This window comes from Trichomycterus rosablanca, chromosome 2, assembly GCF_030014385.1.
Source record: "Trichomycterus rosablanca isolate fTriRos1 chromosome 2, fTriRos1.hap1, whole genome shotgun sequence".
In the NCBI taxonomy this organism is placed as follows: Eukaryota; Metazoa; Chordata; class Actinopteri; order Siluriformes; family Trichomycteridae; genus Trichomycterus; species Trichomycterus rosablanca.
In genome coordinates, this window is record NC_085989.1 from 22,830,907 (window position 1) to 22,857,757 (window position 26,851).

Genomic DNA, 26,851 nt, shown 5'->3' on the forward strand with positions numbered 1-26,851 from the left:
CCTCTTTGTAAAGGCATTTTTATTTTTCAATGTTAAAGAGTGCTTCCATTGACATACAAACTGCATTTCCAGAAAAGTTGGGACATTTTGTAAAATGCGAAAAACAGAATCTGTGATTTGTTAATTCTCTGAAACCTTTATTTAACTGACAAAGGTACAAAGAAATGGTTTTTAATGTTTTGACTTAATAACAATATAAACAAATTTGGAATTTGATATCAGCAATACAGTCAATAAGAGTGAAATGTACATTCAGGTTCTGGTATCAAGCACCACATTGTGCCAAAAAAATTGATAATTCGGTAAGAGCATTGTTAATTAGTTTAAAAGGCACATTACTCAATATACGATATTTTAGTTTTTTTACCATATACCATACATAACAGTGTGAAAAGGTTCAAATAATCTGCATTAAAGTGCAGCCAACATCGGTCATGGTATGGGGATGCATCAGTGCCTGTGGCATGGGTGACTGGCATATGTGTGAAGATACCATTGATGTGAAGATGCATATTGGGATTTTAAACATGCATGTAAGCTCCTTCCCCAGGAAGTACATGGTTATTTCAGCATGACAATGCCAGACCTCATTCTGCAATTGCATAGCTGAAACAGCATAGCTTCATACTTAAAATGTATATGTGCTTGACTGGCCTGCCTGCAGTCCAGATCTGTCTCCTTTTGAAAATGTATGGCACATCATAAAGAGATCAGACAACAATGAGAATGGAATGTTAAGCAGCTTTTTCTGTCCTTTTCTGGTTCAAGAGAATTTTAGATTTTTAACTTAAAATACTAAAATACTCCTTAATACTGTTTAATTTTTAAATACACATTCAAAATATTTAAAAGATTTAAACTATCCAAGTGCCAAGCCTTTCATATAATGAACAATACTGGTCCCCAGGTATTGGTAGTGTATGTGGCAGAGGAGTTCAGAGTTCATTCATGAGATATTCACCCTTAGCACCAGGAGCATATGGAACACCTTGTCTCTAAATAAATAAATAAAATAATGATGTAGTTGGTAAACCATAATTCTGGTCTAACAGTGTCCAGCATGATGGCACAGTAGGTAGTGTGAGGGCTCTCAAATAACTGGATTTGAATTTCACCTTCTGAGCTCTGCATGTTTTGTGTGTGTGTGTTTGTGTGTTTCCTCCAGAGACCAATTGGCTGCTTCAAAAACTGGACGTGAAGGAATGAGTAAGTGTGTGGCACTTTGTAACTGTATTATTGTATTTCTGTGCCCAGTGATTTTTGGTAAATTTCAAAAATCACTTTGACCGGATCATGACACATTTACTGAAGTTAAGAATGCTGTTAACTGTGCACCTTTCACAGTTATCCTGCTTAGAACTAATGTTTTTGTGTTGCTCTTAATTTACATTAAATACCTTACCTTGATTTCTTAAAAAATTGTAGTTAAAAAATTTAAACATATATTAAATTCAAATCAATCATATTTTAAAAACTACACAGGGTAAAACTTGTTTTATCCAAAAATAGATTATTTTTAAGACATCAAAATTAACAGTTTTGTTGAGACCTACAAAATAAAAATAATAATAAAAACCTACAAAATGATCAGTAACTGGATCAGTTTTGTAATTACTGGCATTTGGAATTGGCACCTTTCTCATGACCTTAGCAGTCTATGCTCGTGTCACCTGGGACTGATCTGGCTACTCCCAGTTGCATAAAGGTACTTCCAGATGGCATAATAATGGATACCCGCTCCTATAGCCACAAAGACATGCCAAATGGCATGGGCAAACGGGATGAGGCCGTCACTCTTGAAGAAGACCACACCCAAGCAGTAAAAGACTCCGCCCATTGACAACTCCAACACACCCGCTCTGTCAGGCTGGAAAAAAACAATACAATTACAGATTATTATTAAAATAAATCATCTGACAGGCAGAGAGTAAAAGTGTGGCGTACTGCAGCAACAGCATTTTTTTCTTCATGAATGGTGATGCAAATATTAATTATATTAATATTTACTTATTATATTAAGATATTAAATTAGATATTAAATAATGACATATGTAAACATTTAGTGCAAAAAAATGCTTACCACTGAGAGAAGCACAAATGCAGGAACAGCTCCCATAACTGTGTAACAAATCAGGTCCAGTATCTTATTCCTAAAAGACAGAAGTGTGATACTGCTTTATTATAACCACTGTGCAGGTTCTCATAACGAAAAATAGACAAAAGATTTTTTAAACTGGGGTTAAATGAGTTAACATCCAACTTAATTTCCCCTCACAAAACTAGCTACATTGACTTTAGCATAAGTGTGTATGTGCAGATAAAATCTATGAACCACATACTTTTCATGGAAGAAGAAGACGTAAGCTGAGCCTACACAGGCCATAATCCATACAAGCCAGCGCATGTGGGCTGCCCAGGGGCCGAGCTCCCTAAGGTTCAACCTGCACATATAATGTAAAACCACACTACAGTTTATTAATCTGTCAAATCCACATATTATTTAGGTCCTATATACTTAGATAACAAAGGGGTTAGGACCCACAAATACCTGAAAGTGCACTTGGAGGGCAGACTGGAGTGGACTACTAACATGAATACTGTCTATCAAAAAACCCACAGTTGTTTCAATTTTCTGAAGAAATTTTGGTACTTTAATGTGTGCATGTCCCTGCTGTGGGTTTTTCACCAGTCTGTTGATGCCAGTGCTCTATTTTACGCTGTTGTGTGTTGGGACGATGGAATCACAAGCAAACTAATAAAAAAGGATGGCTCGGTCCTTGGAGTTAGGCTGGATTCCCTGGAAACTTAACAAACTTTTAACAATTATGGACAATGCCACCCACTCCCTCCATTTATTGTGAAGGATCAGAAACCAGATGAAACAGATGTTTCTTTTTCCCCCATAGTTATGCAATATATGTTTATTATGTGTATGGGTTCTTTGTTCCTGCTGCTGTAATGATACACATTTCCCTTTGAATTAATACATTTCTATGTTTGTGTGTAAGTATGTAGGTATGTCCTGGCTCCAGACATTGTACCAGCTCGGCCAAGCTACACCTGGATTCCACCGGTTAAATCACTTAGTCCTGCTCCTCAACCCATTCATCACTTATGGAAAGTTTAACTTCTTCCTGGTTAATTAGTACAAAAACTTGCAACCAAACTGGACAAGATCGGAGTACCAGGACAATTTATCATTGATATAGCAACAGGCTGGTTGGAAGAAACCTAAAGCATTCTTTTGCTGAGACCTCTATCACTCACCAGGGGGCGTATGAAGCAGCTATGAAGAAATAAATCACCATCCTATCACACATGTGGAAGCGTTGTTCAACCGTCCTGGAAGGGAGAAATAAGGTTAGTGGTTGTCGTTCTGACCCACTCCATCAAATGGAAAGTAAAATAGATTCAGTAAGGTCTCACAGTCCTTAAATGATTTAATCCAATACTAATAATAAGACCAAAATTACTGGGTTTGATCCTTTATAGCTGAAAAGTAGTACAAACGACACAATAAAAAAAAGCCATAGATGAAACCAAACATTTTGCACTTTCTGTGGCATTCTATAAGCTAATAAAAGTAACCCCCGAATTGATCTTGGTGGTGCAGCCCCTCCACAGCATTAAAAATGCAATTTTAAGTAACGTAATACTCCAAGATGTTAAAAGGGTTAAAACAATGCAGGATGACTTGCCTATGTGTGAAGGTACCACTGACGCAGAAGCGTATATTGGGATTTTTGAGAGACACATGCTGCCAACAAGGTGTTTTCTCTGGAAGTTCATTATTATTTTAGCAAGCCGATACCAGGCCTCATTCTGTACACTCTACAACAGTGTGGCTGAATCCTCGTATCAAGCAAGAATAGACAAATATTATCCACTTGCAAAACTGCAATAATTACCTTTATTATTTTAAATGTTACATTTTATGATAACTGTTTTATTAAGTGCACAATATACTCCTAAAAGATATTTGATTGTAGTCTGATAATGCAGAGTTTGTACATACATTTTATTAATCTTTGTGTGTTTACTGATTTAGAGTTAGAACAAAAAACAGTAATGGGAACTTAAATGCCCTGACTGGTTCAGTGTTCAGAATGTACATTTTAAACAGTTCTTGTAAGCAATTCATTACAAGCACTAAACTAAACCTGCTAATAACAGAGATGCAGTTGGTATATAAAAGCTTTTCCTAACTATGTTAGTGTAGTTATTATAAGACAGTAAGCAGAGTTTCACCTTCATATTGAGACATGATATCCACATTATTTTGTGAACAAATAAAGATCCATATGCAGAACAGAGTTCTTTGTTTCTGCTGCTGTCATGATACATATTTCCTTTTGGATTAATACATTTCTATGTTTGTATGTATGTATGTAGGTATGTCCTGGCTCCAGACTTTATACAAGCTCGGCCAAGCTACACCTGGATTCAACAGTTTACGCATTTAGACTTCATAATAATGCAAAGCAGCTTTTCCATAAGTAGTTCTACCATGTTCTGTGGTTCATGATTTAAATACTATAAAAGCATTGAAAATGTTTTCTTCTTGGGGTTAGAACTGTAGCACTATTCTTTTTTTACCCAGAAGTAGAGCATGCGCAGTGAGGATGAGTCCTAAATCATTAAAAAAAAGTGAGTTCTGTGGCTCCAAGCTCAATTCAAACGATTCAAATTCAATTGAATTAGACACACCTCAGAGATAATTAAGGCATACAGTCTACAGCACCACAGGAAATAAGAGATGTCAGATTTTATTTATTTATGTTTAAATAAAGTACGTTCAGCTGTTTTTAATAAAGTAAAAAAAAATCTGTTAATATGTGATGTGTTTATATTTTGATTGGATGCTCTAAGCTTGTTAATGGTTAACATGACCAATGATGGTCAAAATTTGCATCCCTAATAATGACCATGCACTTTCAGATTTTTATATGCAGATACTTACTGCAGGTGGCTCTTCTTCCAGCTCACAGTGTGAAACATGGTGGACATGATGAACAAACCAGACAGTCCAGTGCCGTACACCCATGCAGTGATGCTCTCCCACTGGTCATCAGACAGGAAGTACAAGAGTGAACTGCCCACAATACTGGGAATGATCCACAACTGAGAAAAGATTAAAAAAAAAATAGGATCAATATTTTCTCTTAATCTTTTTTATCAGCTGCGCCACACCAGACTGCAGTGAAAATGTTAAATAGGAAAAATAACTCCCAAAAAGAAGGTGAAGGTGATGGTGCTTGCATGGCTTAGCTAATGTCTATGCTTGAATCTTATTCAAAATATAACCATAATTCTTTAAACTATTTTCTACCACAGAATTCTGCAATACTGGATTGGCAATTAAGTACTAATTTTATTTATCTTTAATATTTGAATACTTTTTTCCTTATCACTTAAAGTCTTTTGAATATTTATTTGTTTTTGCTGATGCACATTTTCTTTTGGTCATATTTATAATTACATATTTACATGTGTATCAATTTGAAGTGAATAAATGCACAGACGGTATATAAAATAACAAAAAACAAGTTGTTTTTCTTTACTGTATATTGCTCATGTACTGCAGCTGAAGAACTCCTGCTTTAAAGTAGTTTGATTAAGTCATGGCTATCCCAGCAGCATTTTAATTTCATATAATATAGTTGGGTTTATTAACCCACAACTAAATACATCTAGAGAGTTTTTTGATCACTGACAAATAACAGTTTATGTTCTTTGACTTTAACCTTTATTCATCTACAAAAAGATTATATTGCGATTATAAATATTTTGTATGTAGTGTTTGAATTTGTATTAGAGTAACCCTAATCAACATTACTAAGAATACATTTTTATTTAAAAGTTTTCATTATTATTTTTTCCTCTCCACTCTCAAACACAACAGAGTTTTAGAAAACAATATGGAAATGTATTTACTAAGCCTGCACATCCTACCTGAGAAATGTTTATATAATTTCAGGTAAAACCAAGAAAACCTAAACTGCATACTGTTACTATCTATCATGTCAGAATAGAAACAGTAAACACTGGTCCATTTATTCATTTGTCCTTAAAATGTCTTATCCTGGTCAGGGTCACATAGTCACTGCAGGGCAACACATAACACTGCTAGGTCAAAACATTATGACTACCAGTCTTCTGCAGGTTAACTATAAACACAGGGTTAGGCTGTCAACATGATCTTGAAGGAAACAGGATTCGTCAGACCAGTCGACCTTCTACCATTGCTCCATTGACCACTGTAGGTGCTTTCAGTTCTGGACAGGAGTTAGCACTGAAGCACTGTGTGTTGTGACATGAAGAAAAGCTTGGTTTAAAGAAACTCCTGTGGCCTACATGGAGCCCTAACCTCAACTTCACTCAATAGCTTTGGCATGGCATGGAATGGAACATCAGTTAAGGCTTTATGGACCAGCATCCCTGACCAGCCATACAAATATGACTGAATGGCCACAAATTACCACAAGACTTGTGAGATGTCTTCTCAGAAGAGTGGCTAGTAAAAATAGCCAAAATCTCACCTAGAGATGTTTCTCACTGTTGTAATGCTTTTTTTCATGGGGTGTCCAACAAGCTTAAATACTTTTGGCCATATAGTGTATCTCTGACTATGACGTGCAGTTTTCATGAAATAGGAATTAAGTCCTGCACATTATGTTACTTTGGACATAGGATGTGGCACCCATCATGACAACATTGGAAGCAGTGTTATGACAGAACCTGTGGAGGGTCTAGGAAAAAGAGGAAGACCAAGAATAAGCCGGACTGACAACATCACAATGTGGATTACATTATCAGGGGCCTTTTACAAGCAACATGAGACATCTGTGTAGCTAACCACCTAAAAGATATGAAGGCATGTTGACATGACATGCATATTTTTGGGGAGTCGGTCCTAATGTTTTGACTCATCTTGTCATTCACTCACACCTAGCAACAACATAGAATTACCCACACACCTACCAGCATAGCTCTGGGATGTGGGTAAACAGAAAACAGGTTGAGGAAAACTCCATACAGAAAGTAATTCTAGCGTAGTATGAATCCCAGAGCAATAAACCTATGGAGGACAAAAGTATCCGCTCTGCTATCCACTTTACTGCCCAACAGCATTATAAGTCTCAAATTTGATAAAATATTTACCATGGTAACATGCAATTTGAAGTGCAGCAATGAATTGGGTTTTTTTATGCTTTCTTTGGATAAGCAATGAGTTACAGTCATGAGCATATGTTCTCATAGGTAATAAGCAATAAAGAATTTTTTACAGCCCAGTTCAATATTTGTGGAGGGGACTGTATGTCATAAACATATATCTTATCTTATCTAGCTAGAACTGGATTTATGCTAGTAAACAACTCAAAAAATGGGTTTCCTTTTGGAAAAAATGTCTTGGTGTGGAGGGAGGTCTTGATTTTTTTGCATTTTGGAATCATGTTGCTGTAATAATCAGCAAAATCATGACACAGAATTTGAAGATTAGGGTCCAAACTAAACTAAATATTTGGCATCTGTTCAACTAGATAATTTTATAACAATTATATAGGATTTACAAAAAATTTTCTGGGTACTCTCATAGTATAGTGTGTTGATGAGAAGGACAAAGAGGATTTGCTGTGTGGTCAGGAAGTGCTATGTGTCAGCCCTGCCAGATGTGAAGCGTTAAAGCATAAGAGAAGGGATTAGAGGGCAGGATGTAATCCAAACAGCAGCACTGCTCCAAACCACAGGACCACTGCCACAAAAACAACTCACCCATGCTTCAGCAGATGATCAAAGGCAATGCACAAAAATAAGGCTAAATCAAAAGCACAATACAAGTTTATTAATGTGTTTATTTACACTCACTAACCTCGTGGTTAGGGTTACTGTAAATCTAAGACCAATCTAATTCATCATAGACTAAAAATGAAATAAAAAAAACTAAATTAGATTTCCTAGTTCCTACAAAACAGAATATATATATATATATATATACCTGTGCAAACTTCATAACGCCAGCCAAAACATGTGCTACCTGATTCACCAGCAAAGTCTCCAAAAATACTGTGCTTTTTTTGTATGTTTGTATCCATTGTATCCAAGTTATTTGGGGTGCGTACTATAGTTTATGTCAAATTATAATGTAACCACTGTTAGGGTGCCTGCGGTAGCTGGCGAACTCACCCCGGGTTCCCGGAGAAGCAGGCGAAGCAGGCGTTACAGACCCAAACCCAGTGAGGCCTCAAGTAGGAGGGCGGCTAATTAGGGCGATTGCCTGCAGCTGCACCTGGCCTATTTAATCTGCCTGTGTGCAGCAGCGGGCGTCGCACCTTTTGTTTGTGTTGGCCTGTGTAGCCCGGTGGCGAGAACGTCCTCTCGTCCCCATTTTGCGGGGAAAGACGGTAGCCCGGACGGTTTTTAGGCCGTTCGGGATTGTAAGCGCTGTGCTGAGGTATAGTCCTTTGATTTCCTTCATCCTAGGGAAAGTGGTGCGATTTCGCTCAGCCCTCGCGCTGTCTGTTTATTTATAGCTTTGTGCTAGCTCCCCTGTTGCTATAGCAGGATTTCAGCGTCTGGTGCCACGCCTCATCCAGACGTTTATCTTTAGCTTGTGCCTAGCAGCTTTCTATCCTCCAGTTGGCGAGACTGTCGCGCAAACGGCCAGCACCGGAGCGACCGGGGTTCGCGCCTCGCATTCATTTATTATTTTGCTTTTTCTTTTTCAGTCCCCCAGCGCCTTTTAAGCGCTTTTGGCAGGACTGTTGTCATCCTCCGGTTGGCGAGACTGTAGCGCGAACGCCCAGCACCGGAGCGACCGGGGTTCGCGCCTCGCATTCATTTATTATTTTGCTTTTTCTTTTTCAGTTGCCTGCTGAGCTTGCGGTGCAATCGGGGTTCTCCCGACTGCTTTTTTGTTCTGGTTTTTGTCTTTTGCTTTGTTTTTTGTTTCAAAATAATAAATAAAGGTAATTTTTTAAGAATCTGCATCTTGGGTCCTTTCTGCCTCATTACAGAAAGGTGCGACCAGTACTATGGACCCCGCAGATTCCTCCCCGGTAACTGACATCCTGCGCCACCAGGGGGTGGCTTTGGGCCGGCATGAGCTAGCGCTCACAGAGCTGGCACAGCGGGTAAGCGACCTTACCCTGCGTGTGCCGGCTGCTGAGGCCGGCCCAAGCCATCATGGCCATCTTCCTGGTCCCCCCGGAACTTCTTTGGAGGGCGAGACTCCTATTCCGCCCCCCGAGCGGTTTTCGGGAGAGGCCAAAAAGTGCCGTGGGTTCCTCCTACAGTGCTCTTTGGCCTTCGAGTTACAGCCGTCACGCTTCCCCACAGAAAGCTCCAAGGTGGCCTTTATTATCTCCCTCTTAACTGGCCGAGCCTTGGAGTGGGCCACCGCGCTCTGGGAGCAGAACGCTCCCGAGTGTTCTTCTGAGGGTGCGTTTAGAGGTGCCCTCAAAGACACCTTCTTTCACCCCTCTGGAGGGCGGGAAGCGGGACCTAGGCTACTTGGACTCACGCAGGGGCGTCGTTCGGTGGCGGATTACGTAATTGAATTTCGCACCCTAGCCGCTGAATGCGGTTGGGGCGAGGGGGCGTTAACCGCCATCTTTCACCGGGGCCTTGGGGAGAACATCAAGGACGAGCTGGCCACTCGTGACCTCCCCACCACTCTTAGCGCCTTCTACTTGCTGGCCACCTCCATCGACACTCGCCTCCGCCAGCAAACGCGGGAGCGAAGTGTTCGAACCCCTTTTTCCCGGCCTCAGGGTTCGTCCAGACCGGTGTCGCCTGATCCTGAACCCATGCAGTTGGGTTCCACTCGAGCGACCGCACCTCCGTCTTCGAGTTCTCCTCCTCGTTCACGGAGGCGGTTAAACGAGTAGGCCACTCTCGATTCGGGGAGTTGGGATTGAGCCGTGTAAACATCCCTCGCCATGGCTTGTTCCTACAGGCCCAACTGCGTTGGGGTTCAGGGGACACCAACCTAAAGGTCTGTGTGGACTCTGGGGCCGTAGAAAATTTTATTGACATCAACTTGGTACGCGGCTTGGGGGTCGAGGTTCAACCACTACCGACCCCCATCTCGGTTTATGCCGTTGATGGTAGAGCGGTTAGGGGTAGTCCCATCATGCACCAGACCCAACCTCTCACGTTGCGTCTAGGCAGCCACGAGGAACACATCACCTTCATGGTGACTTGTGTTCCTCACCTCCAGGTGGTGTTGGGCTACTCCTGGTTGATCAAGCACAACCCTCAGATTGACTGGGCCACCGGTTCGATCTTCATCTGGGGAACTCGGTGCCGGGACTCTTGCCTCCTTCAGGCTGGCACGACTCCCGCACCGTTGGACCCTAAGATGGAGCTCCCGGACCTGGCCCAGGTACCAGCCGTGTACCATGACCTGCAAGAGGTTTTTAGCAAGTCCAGGGCGCAGGACTTGCCCCCCCATAGACCGTTCGACTGCGCCATCAACTTGTTACCCGGCACTTCTCCTCCTAGGGGGCGCCTTTTCTCACTCTCCGGTCCGGAGAAGGTTGCTATGGAGGAGTATGTGCGTGAGGCACTTAAACAGGGGTTCATCCGTCCTTCTTCCTCCCCGGCCGGGGCGGGGTTCTTCTTTGTAGCGAAGAAGGACGGCGGTTTGCGTCCCCGTGTCGACTATCGCGGTCTTAACGCCATTACGATCAAGGATCAGTACCCGCTGCCGCTGATGGCCACGGCTTTTAAAGCCCTTCAGCGAGCCACTGTTTTTACCAAGCTTGACTTACGCAGCGCGTACAACCTGATCCGGATCAGGCAGGGGGACGAGTGGAAGACCGCGTTCCTCACACCCACTGGCCACTATGAATACTTAGTGATGCCCTTTGGGCTGATGAACGCACCGGCGGTCTTCCAACGGTTTATCAATGAGGTCCTACGGGAGACCCTTGATCGCTTCGTCTATGTATATCTAGACGACATTTTGATCTTTAGTCGATCCATTGACGAGCATATAGGGCACGTCCGACGGGTTCTCCAGTTATTGTGCGATCATTGTTTATTCGTCAAGCTGGAGAAGTCCGTATTCCACGCCCCATCAGTGTCATTCCTGGGGTTTATCGTGTCACAGGGCGCCCTGCGCATGGATCCGGCTAAGATCCAATCTGTGGAGAGTTGGCCTACTCCAAGTTCTGTTCGCCAGGTGCAAAGGTTTCTGGGCTTTGCAAATTTTTTCCGGCGATTCATTCAGAACTTTAGCACAGTCGCCGCTCCCTTAACGGCCCTTACTGGCAAGGGTCCTTTTAAGTGGTCGGTGCCGGCCCAACAAGCCTTTGACAGGCTTAAGTCTCTGTTGACCACTGCACCGGTCTTGCAGTTGCCCGATCCTGAGGAACCCTTCGTTGTCGAAGTGGATGCCTCTGAGGTCGGGGTTGGGGCAGTTTTGTCCCAAAGAGCGGGCCTTGAGAAGAAGCTACATCCTTGTGCCTTCTTCTCGCATCGTCTGACTCCAGCCGAGCAGAATTACCCGGTTGGAGACAGAGAACTTTTGGCCATCAAGTTGGCCCTTGATGAGTGGCGCCACTGGCTCGAGGGAGCTAAACATCCCTTCCTTGTTTGGACAGACCACAAGAATCTGTCGTTCATTCAACAAGCGAAGAGGATGAACTCACGTCAGGCTCGGTGGTCTCTATTTTTTGGACGCTTCCATTTCACGCTGTCCTATCGACCAGGCTCCAAAAACGGTAAGCCGGATGCCCTGTCGAGACAGTGGGAACCTACCAGACCGGAGACCGAGCCTGATCCCATTCTCCCTTCGACCCAGATTGCTGCCCCAGTGACCTGGGGAATATCTAAGGTCATCCAGGATGCCCAACGGGCAGAGCCGGACCCCGGTGGGGGACCTCCTGACCGACTGTATGTCCCCTCTACAGTTCGCCGTCAGGTATTTGAGTGGGGCCATGCATCCACTTTTGCAGCGCACCCAGGCGCGACTAAGTCCCTGGTTCTGTTGCGCCGAAGATTTTGGTGGCCGGGGATGGAGAGTCAGGTACGTGACTTCGTCCGTGCCTGCCCTGTGTGCGCTTTAAATAAGAGCACCAGAGAGCGCCCACGCGGGCTTCTCCACCCGTTGCCAGTACCCTCTAGACCAGTTGTGGGCAAACTACGGCCCGCGGGCCACATACGGCCCGTTAGGCTGTTTAATCCGGCCCGCTGAGTATTTACAAAACTGTCCTAAAACCGCATTCATTTCATCTTTTTCCTGCACTACTTGCAGGAAATTGAAACTAGTGTTTCAATTGATTCCACTAGATGGCGCACGCCAGGCGGTTAGGGTTGGACCTATAAAAAATATACCACACCGTCATAGGAACATTGATTCGGCTGTTTAACATTTATTATTTTTATTCTTTATAATAATAAACGAGAACCATGTTTTAGGCAAAACAACATCAATAAAAAAAATCATGTAATCATGTAACAACAGTGCAACAACATTTTTACATAATCCATATAGCGTCGGCCCTGCCTGCGTTACTTTAGTTTGGTCCTAAGTCGGATTCGAACCTAGGGCGGAAAAACATGAGCGACGCGCTCTGCCCACTGCGCTACTCAAACAGTGGTGCAATAAACAGGTTATGCTGATATAACCTGCGCACACACGGCATTACTGAGACTAAAAGTGAACACTACTTAGAATAATAACCAAACTAATTCCCACGGTAGCAGCAGTTTCCTTCTGTTTCATAAATATCACCCTGTCTCAGTCTAATCTGCTGCATTTCTCTCCCATTGATAAAAAATACGGAACTAGGCGCGTCCAGTATCAGTTCAATATAGAACACCACGTTTAGTTTCCAAACAAGGAACGATTCTGTATTTTACGGCACGGTTGGCAACCCTACTATCACCCCAGCATGATCAAACCACTTGACTGGTTTAAAATGTTACACATAAACCATTAACTTATGTTGAAAGTGCTGCTTTGGTTAAAGGCTGAATTGGTTTTGTTTAGATGGCGATACACCAAGTAGAAACAAAGATAAAAATAATAAAAAATGCATTTAAAAAAATCACATTCACGCATGTGTAAATGTGCACATAAAAGGAGTCTGTCGTTTCATTTATATTCAAAATTCATCCTTTAATCACGAAAATAAAGGTTTAAATGTGAATTTATGTTAGTTCCAAATCCCCCACCCATCCCCCCGCACCCACCCGGCCCGTCTGTCAATTTTTAAAACCCAGTGTGGCCCTTGAGCCGAAAAGTTTGCCCACCCCTGCTCTAGATCGTGGTCCCATATTGCCCTGGACTTTGTGACAGGTTTGCCAAAGTCCAGGGGATTCACGGCGGTACTGGTAATCGTAGACCGGTTCACCAAATCTTGTATATTCGTTCCACTGCCCAAGCTGCCATCCGCCATGGGCACGGCTCAGATCATCCTGCAACATGTGGTGAGAGCACATGGGGTCCCCTCTGACATTGTGTCGGATCGGGGCCCGCAGTTTGTGAGCCAGTGTTGGCGGGCCTTTTGCCAACTTATTGGCGCTACGGCTAGCTTATCATCAGGCTACCATCCTGAGTCCAACGGGCAGTCGGAGAGATTGATTCAGGACCTGAGCAAAATGCTCAGGTGCCTAACTGCAGGGAATCCGGCAGCATGGGCCGATAAGTTGTTGTGGGCCGAGTTCGCCCACAATACCCTGCATCACTCGGCTTTGGGCATGTCACCGTTTGAAGCTCAGTTCGGGTACCCTCCTCCGCTCTTTCCAGAGCAGGAGCAGCAAGTGGCGGTCCCGACGGTACAGCTTCATATCCGCCGCTGCCGCGCCGCCTGGCGCAAAGCAAGGGGGGTCCTTTTGGCCACCCAGCGCTCTATGAAGCGCAATGCTGACCGCAGGCGGCAACCGGCTCTCACTTTCCGGCCGGGTCAACGTGTCCTTGTCTCGACGAGGAATCTCCCCGTCAGAGGGGCCCCACACAAGTTGGCACCCAGATACGTTGGTCCATTTAAGGTGGTCAGGCGGATAAACCCGGTGACCTATAGGTTGGAGCTTCCTCCCAGAATGAAAGTGCATCCAACCTTTCATGTCACACAACTCCGACCATTTATGCGCGGAGGAGTTAGACCCCCCCCACAACCCCCCGCCCCTCGTATCATCCAGGGTGCCCCTGCCTTCACGGTGCGTCGCCTCCTGAGTTGCAGGAATGTGCAGGGTAGCACCCAATACTTGGTGGATTGGGAGGGTTACGGCCCCGAGGAGCGTTCATGGGTACCGGCTCGTCAGATCCTGGACCCTGAACTGATCCGCGAGTTCCGTAGGAACCAAGCTGCGGGTCTTGGGACCTCGGGAGCTGTCCCTAGAGGGAGGGGTACTGTTAGGGTGCCTGCGGTAGCTGGCAAACTCACCCCGGGTTCCCGGCGAAGCAGGCGTTACAGACCCAAACCCAGTGAGGCCTCAAGTAGGAGGGCGGCTAATTAGGGCGATTGCCTGCAGCTGCACCTGGCCTATTTAATCTGCCTGTGTGCAGCAGCGGGCGTCGCACCTTTTGTTTGTGTTGGCCTGTGTAGCCCGGTGGCGAGAACGTCCTCTCGTCCCCATTTTGCGGGGAAAGACGGTAGCCCGGACGGTTTTTAGGCCGTTCGGGATTGTAAGCGCTGTGCTGAGGTATAGTCCTTTGATTTCCTTCATCCTAGGGAAAGTGGTGCGATTTCGCTCAGCCCTCGCGCTGTCTGTTTATTTATAGTTTTGTGCTAGCTCCCCTGTTGCTATAGCAGGATTTCAGCGTCTGGTGCCACGCCTCATCCAGACGTTTATCTTTAGCTTGTGCCTAGCGGCTCTCTATCCTCAAGTTGGCGAGACTGTAGCGCGAACGCCCAGCACCGGAGCGACTGGGGTTCACGCCTCGCATTCATTTATTATTTTGCTTTTTCTTTTTCAGTCCCCCAGCGCCTTTTAAGCGCTTTTGGCAGGACTGTTGTCATCCTCCGGTTGGCGAGACTGTAGCGCGAACGCCCAGCACCGGAGCGACCGGGGTTCGCGCCTCGCATTCATTTATTATTTTGCTTTTTCTTTTTCAGTTGCCTGCTGAGCTTGCGGCGCAATCGGGGTTCTCCCGATTGCTTTTTTGTTCTGGTTTTTGTCTTTTGCTTTGTTTTTTGTTTCAAAATAATAAATAAAGTTTATTTTTTAAGATTCTGCATCTTGGGTCCTTTCTGCCTCATTACAACCACAATTCATGATCTGCATATTTAGTACTTTTTTTAATATATTTTTTATTTATGCATTTTCTCCCCTTTTTCTCCCTTTTAGCGCATCCAATTGCCTGATTGCATCATGCTTCCTCTTCACCAATGCCGATCCCTGCTCTGATTGAGGAGAACGAAGCTAACCCACGCCCCCTCCGACATGTGGGCAGTAGCCATATGCATCTTATCACCTACACTTTGACGAGTGCAGTGCACCTCAGCACTGTGTACGGAGAGACACACCCTGAGAGCACTCTTTTCTCATCTCTGTGCAGGCGCCATCAATCAGCCAGCAGAGGTCGTAATTGCATTAGTTATGAGAGAGAGACCCTATCCGGCTTAATCCCACCCATATCTGAACAACAGGCCAATCGTGCCCATCCGGCAGGCAGAGCTGAGATATGATACGATGTATTCAAGATCCCAGCTGTGGTTCCAGCGTGTGTTTTTACCGCTGCGCCACCTGAGCGGCCTTATTTAGTAATTTTTAATGTTTTTGTCCACTTTATGATCAACACAGCAAATATATAGGGCTAGTGTGGAAGGGGGTGCATATTTTGCAAACTTTTAACCCACGTCATTAGTAAATGTTTAACCGATGACCGACAATCTTATAGCATCCCATCAAAATACTCACTGAGTTTCATATCAACAAGTCACAGGTGATTTACTGATTTATAAACACCTTAACACAGTATTGTGGAAAAGTCAAACACTGAGAGCAGAACCAGTTTATTACAAGCAGTTAATAGGCTGATCAAAATGTTTGTTTGTTTATTAGAATTTTAACGTCATGTTTTACACTTTGGTTACATTCGTGACAGGAACGGTAGTTACTCAGTACACAAAATTAATCAGTTCACAAGTTTATATTGATTACAGTCATGGACAATTTATTGTCTCCAATTCACCTCTCTTGCATGTCTTTGGACTGTGGGAGGAAACCGGTGCACCCGAAGAAAACCCACGCAGACATGGGGAGAACATGCAAACTCCACACAGAATGGACCCGGGCCGCCCCACCTGGGGATCGAACCCAGGGCCTTCCCGCTGTGAAGCGACAGTGCTACCCACTGAGCCACCATGCCGCCCACTGAGCAAAATGAATAGAGATACAGTCTGTATATTTAAGTTTATTAGTGTGGTATATATAATATGATAAGCAAAGTTATACCTTAATACTGGAACATGACACAAACTATCCACATTATCTTCAGAAATAAAAAGCTCTCACATGCACACTAAGAGTGGGTGAGAGTGTGTTTCAAGTCATCATTCTTACTCTGTACAGGCTGTAGCTCCCCTCTTAATCTGAATCATGTGTCAGCTGTTTTAACCAAAAGTATTGACAACATTAACTTGTCTGTTATCTGGTAATGGTGTAATACCTGCCTCCAGTCACTGTGTGAGATGAGTTGAATTTTTCCTGACAACTTAATCCTGCCCAAGGTCGTGGTGCTTTTGATGTCACCCAAAACACTCGTAACAAAGGCAGTAATACAGATGCACAGGAGCTACACAAAATAGGGCCTGGATGCGTGTGCATGTGTGTGTGTGTGCGTGCACATGTGTGTGTGTGTGGCTGCAATAATCTCTCTGTACCGCTACCACCAGCGGCATCACCCGTCTTTGCAAATCCACCTGCATGCAAAATTAATAACAAGGCCAAAGTCTACTTACTCCATGAGTGGCACAGTTGGCAGCATGTTCATATTCAGTTGGCTGATATCTTTTACTGGAGGGGACACGGTTGTTCATAAATCTATAAAAACAATTCAAACAAACAAATGTGTTAGTGCATGAATCTATGTTTGTATGGTGTCTTGAAGATCCACTGTATTAATATTACTTCATATTCTAAATAAGTAATAAACACTGAGTGAGCAGTTTATGTGGTACATCTATCTCACTTCCTGTGTTGATGATTTACTATTACACGCATTATGTACATCTGCTGCTGTGCACAGTATACAAATTTATTGTAATAATTAGTCAGGTCCGTTTTTGACCAAATACCAACCATGATCAAATCAAAACCTTCAAGTACCAAATTTATACAAATGTCACAAACTTGTATGTCCAATAAAGACTTTACAAGCTATTAAAAGGAATAAACCTGTTTAGCATCATCGTCTTTGTACCTTCTTTGTCCTGCTATATGTAAATCCCAAAGTTGAATCAATTGCATTGTACTAACTTGAAGCCATTGTTCAGTAACTGCAAACACAAGCTGTGCGGTCTGTGTTAAAATTCTGATCTATGCTGCATAGGCTGAATAAGGATGCCTAATCCTTCTCATTCTCATTCTGTTCGCCTTTAGCCATTATCCTGGATTTTAAAGACGGAGTTACTTCTGGGTACAAAATGTTTTGGTGGATTGGCTATTCTAAACTGCCTCTTGGTGCCAGTAAGTGAGAGAATGTCTGATTGAGTTGGCTTATGCTGAACTACCCTTTCTAATGTGTATTTTGCTCAGTGAATAGTAATATAGAACCCTGTTTCACACTTTCTATTTTTTATGGTCTGCTGGTAGACTCCACCATGATAGGATTTCGCCAGTGGCCTAAGCAATTACCCACTAATGCACACGATACTCTACAATTAAAACCAGTCATACGTTTTCAATGCCGAATTAAGAGTCCTTAGCCAAATATTTTTGAAGCACATGCCCGTTTACATGGGTGAACATCAAACACAGGTAAAAAAAAAAAAAAAGTAGTAGACTGGACTGACAAGCATTACCACTTAGCAACCAATGTGGAGTTTTTCCCAGTGTCATCAGTCTAGCTGGAAACCTGAATGTACCTGACAAAAGCCAAACTGCTGCCTAAGTGGTGCGATTACAGACCTGTAAAGGCAGCTCTCCTTCAAAAGCATCTAATGAGTTATATTTATTTCCTGGCAATCACTGATTTAATCTCTCATTTAAATTACAGGTGGTACTAAACAGTTAAAGAAGACTGGAAAATCTTGTTTGGATTAAAGATACACTCATTCAGCAAGTACATGCAAAAAGGATTTAACAAAGTGTTGTTGTTAATTAAACTTACTTTTACTACATATAGCCATGTCAAATTTCAACCACAAAACTACAAATACCACAATTTTATAAGTCATTATAGTAAGTCCTTGGCAATTACAGCTTCTACACATCTATGGTAGGAAATGATTAGCTTTTGCAGCATTGTGGTTACATTTTGCCCTTTTCCTCTAAGTCTTTAAATTCCCAAGTTTACAAGAGTGCCTTTGATTGATTCACAATTTTAAAATCCTGTCTAATTTTGACGATTAACTAGATCATGCAAGCTCATTTGCCTTATCTTTTAGAAATCAGTCTTGATTTATATTGATTGTGTTTCTGATTGTTGTCTTGTTGGAACATTCAGATTTAGTTTGGCTCATCTTATACCCTCCTTGTGTGAAATCCTTGCAACCAGGGGCGACATATTTTACAATGAAGTCTCTATGATGAATGAGAATTTCAAAATCCTTCATATTTTTTGTGGGATTTAGGTAAAATGATTAGCTGGGACGTGCAAGCTTCTTTACCATCTCTTTTTAAAGAAAACATTCTTGGGTTACTTTTAGGTTTGTGTTTGGGGTTTAAATCTGGACCTTTATTGGTCAATGAGATTAAATTTGTGGTAACCTGGCAAAATGGCCTGGAGGTTACCGTATTCAAACTCAAAGGATTGAAGCTAGAAGTTGCAAGTTTTACTTCTCTTTCTTCTTTTTATTCATTGTATAGGCAAAAAAGAAAACACCAGTTCATGACAATCCCCCCTTCAAACAGTAATTCAATTACCTTAAATAGTTATAGCCCCTCCCACTGGGCTCAACCAATATTACACCCCAGTGTATTCAAGGCAATCCATCTCCTCATCATAAATAAAGCAATAAATAATTAACTGTAGTACAATCTTTACTTAATTTACTTAATTAATTCACATGCATGTTAAATATGTTATAACAAAGTTAAGCTTTTAACAGTCTTTGTTTTTCCAGGTCGACCTGTACCCTCTGCTCCTGTGTTCCCCCCGAAGAGGACAGAATGACCCGTGCCGCCATTCCCCCCAAGAACAGGTACAGTGTATCACAAAAGTGAGTACACCCCTCACATTTCTGCAGATATTTAAGTATATCTTTTCATGGGACAACACTGACAAAATGACACTTTGACACAATGAAAAGTAGTCTGTGTGCAGCTTATATAACAGTGTACATTTATTCTTCCCTCAAAATAACTCAATATACAGCCATTAATGTCTAAACCACCGGCAACAAAAGTGAGTACACCCCTAAGAGACTACACCCCTAAATGTCCAAATTGAGCACTGCTTGTCATTTTCCCTCCAAAATGTCATGTGACTCGTTAGTGTTACTAGGTCTCAGGTGTGCATAGGGAGCAGGTGTGTTCAATTTAGTAGTACAGCTCTCACACTCTCTCATACTGGTCACTGAAAGTTCCAACATGGCACCTCATGGCAAAGAACTCTCTGAGGATCTTAAAAGACGAATTGTTGCGCTACATGAAGATGGCCAAGGCTACAAGAAGATTGCCAACACCCTGAAACTGAGCTGCAGCACAGTGGCCAAGATCATCCAGCGTTTTAAAAGAGCAGGGTCCACTCAGAACAGACCTCGCGTTGGTCGTCCAAAGAAGCTGAGTGCACGTGCTCAGCGTCACATCCAACTGCTGTCTTTGAAAGATAGACGCAGGAGTGCTGTCAGCATTGCTGCAGAGATTGAAAAGGTGGGGGGTCAGCCTGTCAGTGCTCAGACCATACGCCGCACACTACATCAAATTGGTCTGCATGGCTGTCACCCCAGAAGGAAGCCTCTTCTGAAGTCTCTACACAAGAAAGCCCCCAAACAGTTTGCTGAAGACATGTCAACAAAGGACATGGATTACTGGAACCATGTCCTATGGTCTGATGAGACCAAGATTAATTTGTTTGGTTCAGATGGTCTCAAGCATGTGTGGCGGCAATCAGGTGAGGAGTACAAAGATAAGTGTGTCATGCCTACAGTCAAGCATGGTGGTGGGAATGCCATGGTCTGGGGCTGCATGAGTGCAGCAGGTGTTGAGGAGTTACATTTCATTGAGGGACACATGAACTCCAATATGTACTGTGAAATACTGAAGCAGAGCATGATCCCCTCCCTCCGGAAACTGGGTCGCAGGGCAGTGTTTCAGCATGATAATGACCCCAAACACACCTCTAAGACGACCACTGCTTTATTGAAGAGGCTGAGGGTAAAGGTGATGGACTGGCCAAGCATGTCTCCAGACCTAAACCCAATAGAACATCTTTGGGGCATCCTCAAGCGGAAGGTGGAGGAGCGCAAAGTCTCGAATATCCACCAGCTCCGTGATGTCGTCATGGAGGAGTGGAAAAGCATTCCAGTGGCAACCTGTGAAGCTCTGGTAAACTCCATGCCCAGGAGAGTTAAGGCAGTTCTGGGAAATAATGGTGGCCACACAAAATATTGACACTTCAGGAACTTTCACTAAGGGGTGTACTCACTTTTGTTGCCGGTGGTTTAGACATTAATGGCTGTATATTGAGTTATTTTGAGGGAAGAATAAATTTACACTGTTATATAAGCTGCACACAGACTACTTTTCATTGTGTCAAAGTGTCATTTTGTCAGTGTTGTCCCATGAAAAGATATACTTAAATATCTGCAGAAATGTGAGGGGTGTACTCACTTTTGTGATACACTGTAAGTGTATGTATTTTTATATATTATGGTATAAAAGTTACAGTCTAGCTTAGTGCTAGTGATATGCTAGTCCAGCTAGCATCATCACAAAATTATTCTCTAATATGTCCCAGTGTAATACTCATACAGTGCCTTGCAAAAGTATTCAGCCCCCTTGAACTTTTCAACCTTTTGCCACATTTCAGGCTTCAAACATAACGATATGAAATTGTAATTTTTTTTGTGAAGAATCAACAACAAGTGGGACACAATCGTGAAGTGGAACGAAATTTATTGGATATTTTAAACTTTTTTTAGAAATAAAAAACTAAAAAGTGGGGCGTGCAATATTATTCAGCCCCCTTGCGTTAATACTTTGTAGCGCCACCTTTTTCTGCGATTACAGCTGCAAGTCGCTTGGGGTATGTCTCTATCAGTTTTGCACATCGAGAGACTGAAATTTTTGCCCATTCTTCCTTGCAAAACAGCTCGAGCTCAGTGAGGTTGGATGGAGAGCGTTTGTGAACAGCAGTTTTCAGCTCTTTCCACAGATTCTCGATGGAATTCAGGTCTGGACTTTGACTTGGCCATTCTAACACCTGGATACGTTTATTTGTGAACCATTCCATTGTAGATTTTGCTTTATGTTTTGGATCATTGTCTTGTTGGAAGATAAATCTCCGTCCCAGTCTCAGGTCTTTTGCAGACTGCAACAGGTTTTCTTCCAGAATGGTCCTGTATTTGGCTCCATCCATCTTCCCATCAATTTTAACCATCTTCCCTGTCCCTGCTGAAGAAAAGCAGGCCCAAACCATGATGCTGCCACCACCATGTTTGACAGTGGGGATGGTGTGTTCAGGGTGATGAGCTGTGTTGCTTTTACGCCAAACATAACGTTTTGCATTGTGGCCAAAAAGTTCGATTTTGGTTTCATCTGACCAGAGCACCTTCTTCCACATGTTTGGTGTGTCTCCCAGGTGACTTTTTTAGATATCTTTGAGAAATGGCTTTCTTCTTGCCACTCTTCCATAAAGGCCAGATTTGTGCAGTGTACGACTTATTGTGTCCTATGGACAGAGTCTCCCACCTCAGCTGTAGATCTCTGCAGTTCATTCAGAGTGATCATGGGCCTCTTGGCTGCATCTCTGATCAGTCTTCTCCTTGTTTGAGCTGACAGTTTAGAGGGACGGCCGGGTCTTGGTAGATTTGCAGTGGTCTGATACTCCTTCCATTTCAATATGATCGCTTGCACAGTGCTCCTTGAGATGTTTAAAGCTTGGTAAATCTTTTTGTATCCAAATCCGGCTTTAAACTTCTCCACAACAGTATCTCGGACCTGCCTGGTGTGTTCCTTGGTCTTCATGATGCTCTCTGCGCTTTAAACAGAACTCTGAGACTGTCACAGAGCAGGTGCATTTATACGGAGACTTGATTACACACAGGTGGATTCTATTTATCACCATCAGTCATTTAGGTCAACATTGGATCATTCAGAGATCCTCACTGAACTTCTGGAGTGAGTTTGCTGCACTGAAAGTAAAGGGGCTGAATAATATTGCACGCCCCACTTTTTAGTTTTTTATTTCTAAAAAAAGTTTAAAATATCCAATAAATTTCGTTCTACTTCACGATTGTGTCCCACTTGTTGTTGATTCTTCACAAACAATTACAATTTCATATCGTTATGTTTGAAGCCTGAAATGTGGCAAAAGGTTGAAAAGTTCAAGGGGGCTGAATACTTTTGCAAGGCACTGTATATGTTGTCTTAATGACGTTACTCTTGATGAGCTGAATTACTGGTAAAAAGTTGTATTTTTTGACCACTGTGAATCCAGAATGAATAAATGAATCCTTGGAGTCATGTTCCAAAGTTTAATAAGCAAAAAACCCTCAAGATGAGTGAATTCTGTTAAACAAGGACCAGTTATATTCATGCCCATATCTTCAGGTGATATTCAGGTTTGAGGCATCCAAAAAAAACTTCTGATCATGTCTTTCAGGTAATTTGAAGAAAACTTGTTTTGCCATCTTCCTGCACATGCAGCACTGCAAGCTAATTTTACATTAAATGCTTGGATTGTATACTGACCCGCTTAAATCTGATTGTATAAAACAACCAAAGACATCCACACATCTCTGGTTAGGGCTGATATGGAATGTTGTTCCAGATCACGTTATCAGAATTTTCCCACTGCTTTAGTGGCCTGGCATTGGCAAGTCTAATCCTGCAAGGAATTTATGCTCTTTTTACGTCACACAAACAGTGATGTCATGATCACCATGCCAACCCTGGGTCTAACAGATTTTTTTTTTTTTTTCTGCCAAAACATCCTTTTCACATGTGCAACTTAATTGCTATACTTGGGATCTTATGCTTGGTAAAAGAACAGAAAACAGTAAGTGTTTAGTGTCACAGTGGGAGTTATATAAAGTGTGATTAACTCTGATGCACTCTAATCACTTTTTACCAAAAACATGCTAACAAACAACAGCTAGAATAAATCTGGGTCTGTTGTGAAACCTATTGTGAAAGTACATGTGTATAATCCAACTGGGCTAACTGAACTGAGTTTTTTTCATGTAAAACAATAAACAGCAGATTTTAGTTATACAACTACAGTATACAACTTCTGAATCATTGTCATCTTTACTAATGAGTATCAGTATTCCTGTAAATATCAGAGCACAAGATAATAGATGGTGTAATAGATGTTACATTTATAAATATGTATGACATAGTAATGTGCTAAAATATCCTAAAATGCATTTTAGGGTTTAAACATTTAACCTACATACAAGTTGTTAAGTAAAATGTAGAGCCATCACAAGCTGATATGCCTTTATATTATTCTATTTAGGTCTCTAGAACTGTACTAACAAAAAGAACACCATTCTTCTAAAAAAACAGTCCCTTATAGGTGTTTAAATTGCTGAAAGGTACATTTACATACCCATGACTATGGCACAGTTATCCTGAAATTCCAATGAAATGAAATGATTGATAGATAATTATACACTAATTTAAAGTAGCCGAAAACTTGATATGTTAGTGCATATATGTTTTTTGTGACAAATGTCACATAATATTGTATGGAAGCTATACATTCAATGTGATGACTGCAAGTACTCTAGCAGCATATTTTACTAAAAGCATACCAAATAATATTTGATTTTATTAATAAATATGTAAGTAAAATGTTACATTAACATTTTCAACATTTAGCAGACGCTTTTATCCAAATCAACTTACAGTACTGTGAAAGTATACTGTCTAAGCAATTGAGAGTTAAGGGTCTTGCTCAAGGGCCCAATAGTGGCAACCTGGCAATGGTGGGTCTTGAACCAGTGAACTTTCGATTACTAGTCCAGTACCTTACCCGCTAGGCTACAACTGCCCCTACAGTTATAATTAACTGTCACGCCAATTTTACCTCTCCACCCATTCAGCATGTTACTATGTATGTAAGTCAACCAAACAATGTTATCATAATGGTATCCTAATGGTAAAACTCTTGTACTTATTTGTGGTTTTGTAAGGCGGTAAAGCCCTAAATGTGGGCATTCAAGTGGAGCATTCCAGTCTTCAAATCTTGTTTTGTTAAGATTCCAGGCCCAACCCACAGTTCCACTAGTTATTGAGTTTAATCAGACATGATGAAGGCGAGGCCACCCTAACCAGCATGGACAGGTCTCTGTGTACCCATTTAGACACAATGTTTGCACTGGTTCGCTTGCTTCTAGGATAGAATATACTAATGCTTAGAGCCTCTATCCATAAATACAGTTCTATTTTGACTGAAACCTTAAGGTAATAAGCTAAAATGCAAGGTCAAAAAACAAACAAAAGTACACGAGACAGTGCTGTGGTTGTAGTTTTGAAAAATAACCCAGAAAGATTCCATCAGGCTTCTCACTGAACAATGCTTTAACATTCCTAAGCCATTGTCAGTGAAAAAGGAAAACTGGCCTTAGACAACAAAAATAAAGCTTTGACTTGTTCTTAAGGAAATGCTACCCCATTCTGCCATTATCCTTTATATAGAGACTGCATGTCTGGCACTGACAGTGATCTTTCATCTGGTTAATACACCTTCTTAAAGATTTATAAGCTTTTTAAAATGTGTTTAATACAAAGTTCAAACTGCAATACATTATATTAATTTGCTTATAATCATGCATAAGCATAATCACATTATTTATGTTTATTTCATAGCTTTTGTATTAACACTTTTTTCATAGAATTTGTATCGTAGCTCATGTGTTTACGTTTTTAAAAATGTAACTTTTTATAAGTATTTACAGAGAATGCTACAAAACCACAACAATTAATGCTTTTCAAAATTGTATTACATTTTATTAAAAGCTGTGTGGCATAAGGATGGTAATAATAAACATGTACTTTGTTATTAAACATTTATTGTGAAAATTGTGTATAACTTATGCAATACATAAGGTATCAAATAAGGTAGAAAAAATGGTTGTTTTTTATGCAGTTATGCACTTTATTCATATAACTGCTACAATTTTACAACTTCTGTGTCCTTGTGCAGTTTATGGTGTATCCTAAATCTTTATATTGTTTATGGAATGGTTTTACTGGTCAATATTTGTCTAGTGGCAAACATTTACAACACTGCTTCCCAACTGATATGGAGAAACAGGCCAAAAGTGCTTTATGACACTGCAACATTAATTCAGACTAATCCAAATAGATGGGTGCTGGTCCAAAAATTGGTCCTCAAACCTGAGTTCATCTGAGCCTACTTCTATTCTCAGCCTGTAAAGAGTTTGATATGTTCTGCCAATGTCCTTGTGGGTTTCCTCCCATCTCCTAAAACAGTGGGTAAATGTGTGAGTGTATGTTGGCCTGCTGTGGATTGGTGCCATGTCTTTGGAGTATTTTCTCCCATTTTCTCCCAATTTAGTGTAGTCAATTTGTCTTCCACTGCTGGGGGATCCCTAATTGCAGTCGAGGTGGGTATATTGCTGCTCACGCCTCCTTCAACCCACGCACAGCCCGTAGCGGAACCCTTTTTCACCCATGCATTCTGCGCCTCTCGTTCTGCCAATCAGGGTCCTTACACAGTGTTTCAAGACCCCACCGACATAGTCCGGTCATCTCGCCCTAGCAGAAACGTGTCTGCTGCAGACACTGCCAATTATGCCGGCTAGATGGCGCCCAGCCGACCGGTGGCAACGCCAAGTTTCGAACCGAGGAGTTCAGAATCTCGGCGCTGGTGTGCTAGTGGAATATCCCGCTGCGCCACCTGGGCACCCCATGGAGTATTTCTGTCCAGTGTTTTTGAGTGGCTTTGGCCTCACCATCACCCCAACCAGGATAACACATTTAATGAAAATGAAGGATTCAAAAACACTGCTGGATGTCAAAGTTGGCTTAAACTTTAAAGAACAAACACTTTGAATTGTTGCCAAGTAAGTTCTGTTTAGGTTTTAGAGCTGTAATTGCAACTTACCTTCCATACTTAGTTTTCCTAAAATCCATGCCGCACACAGCTGAACATGTTCTGAATAAAAGCTGTTCTTTTATGGCACTGGTGCAAAACTCTCCTCAGCTCCGGATAGAATAGTGGATGTGGTTTTTATTTTATTTTGTTCACACCCAAAGACTCTCAGTGCTGTCTTCAGTTTAAAACAGCATAGAAAGACACGAAAGTACAAGTATCATATGCTCCATGTCGTGTTCCCCTAGACCAGGCTGGGTAGATAAGTCTGTATTAAATCCCCTCTCCGCCCTTCTTCCTCCACCGAGTAAACAGAGCAGGAGTCACAGGAAACACACTTTATCACTCCTACATCTTCCCTTAGAATGTATAATATGCAAAAAACAAACACGCAACAAGTCTATTTTCTGTAAAAAACGCGATTTCCGTGTAGCACTTATGTGTACAGGG

General features: G+C 42.1%; 1 protein-coding gene across 1 annotated transcript; it reads right to left on the minus strand.

Annotated features, from left to right (window-relative positions):
* Positions 1-1,528: 1,528 nt before the first annotated feature.
* mmd2a (monocyte to macrophage differentiation-associated 2a) lies at positions 1,529-26,811 on the minus strand. Its single transcript, XM_062990408.1, has 7 exons — positions 26,414-26,811; positions 16,914-16,995; positions 4,961-5,121; positions 3,268-3,342; positions 2,340-2,441; positions 2,081-2,150; positions 1,529-1,867 (listed from the first exon to the last, which is right to left on the minus strand). The coding sequence occupies exons 1-7, from the start codon at positions 26,440-26,442 to the stop codon at positions 1,667-1,669; spliced, it is 720 nt and encodes a 239-aa protein (XP_062846478.1). The 5' UTR covers positions 26,443-26,811; the 3' UTR covers positions 1,529-1,666.
* Between the last annotated feature and the right edge of the window lie 40 nt (positions 26,812-26,851).

What these genes read in the sequence shown, in the direction of transcription:
- mmd2a (XM_062990408.1), bottom strand. Translation starts at nt 26,442, where the DNA reads ATGGATTTTAGGAAAACTAAGTATGGAAG. An exon ending in GCTGCTTCATACGCCCCCTG is followed by an intron (nt 2,442 to 3,267) that starts GTGAGTGATAGA and finishes TTATATGTGCAG; the next exon opens with GTTGAACCTTAGGGAGCTCG. An exon ending in GTCTTCTTCTTCCATGAAAA is followed by an intron (nt 2,151 to 2,339) that starts GTATGTGGTTCA and finishes TCTGTCTTTTAG; the next exon opens with GAATAAGATACTGGACCTGA.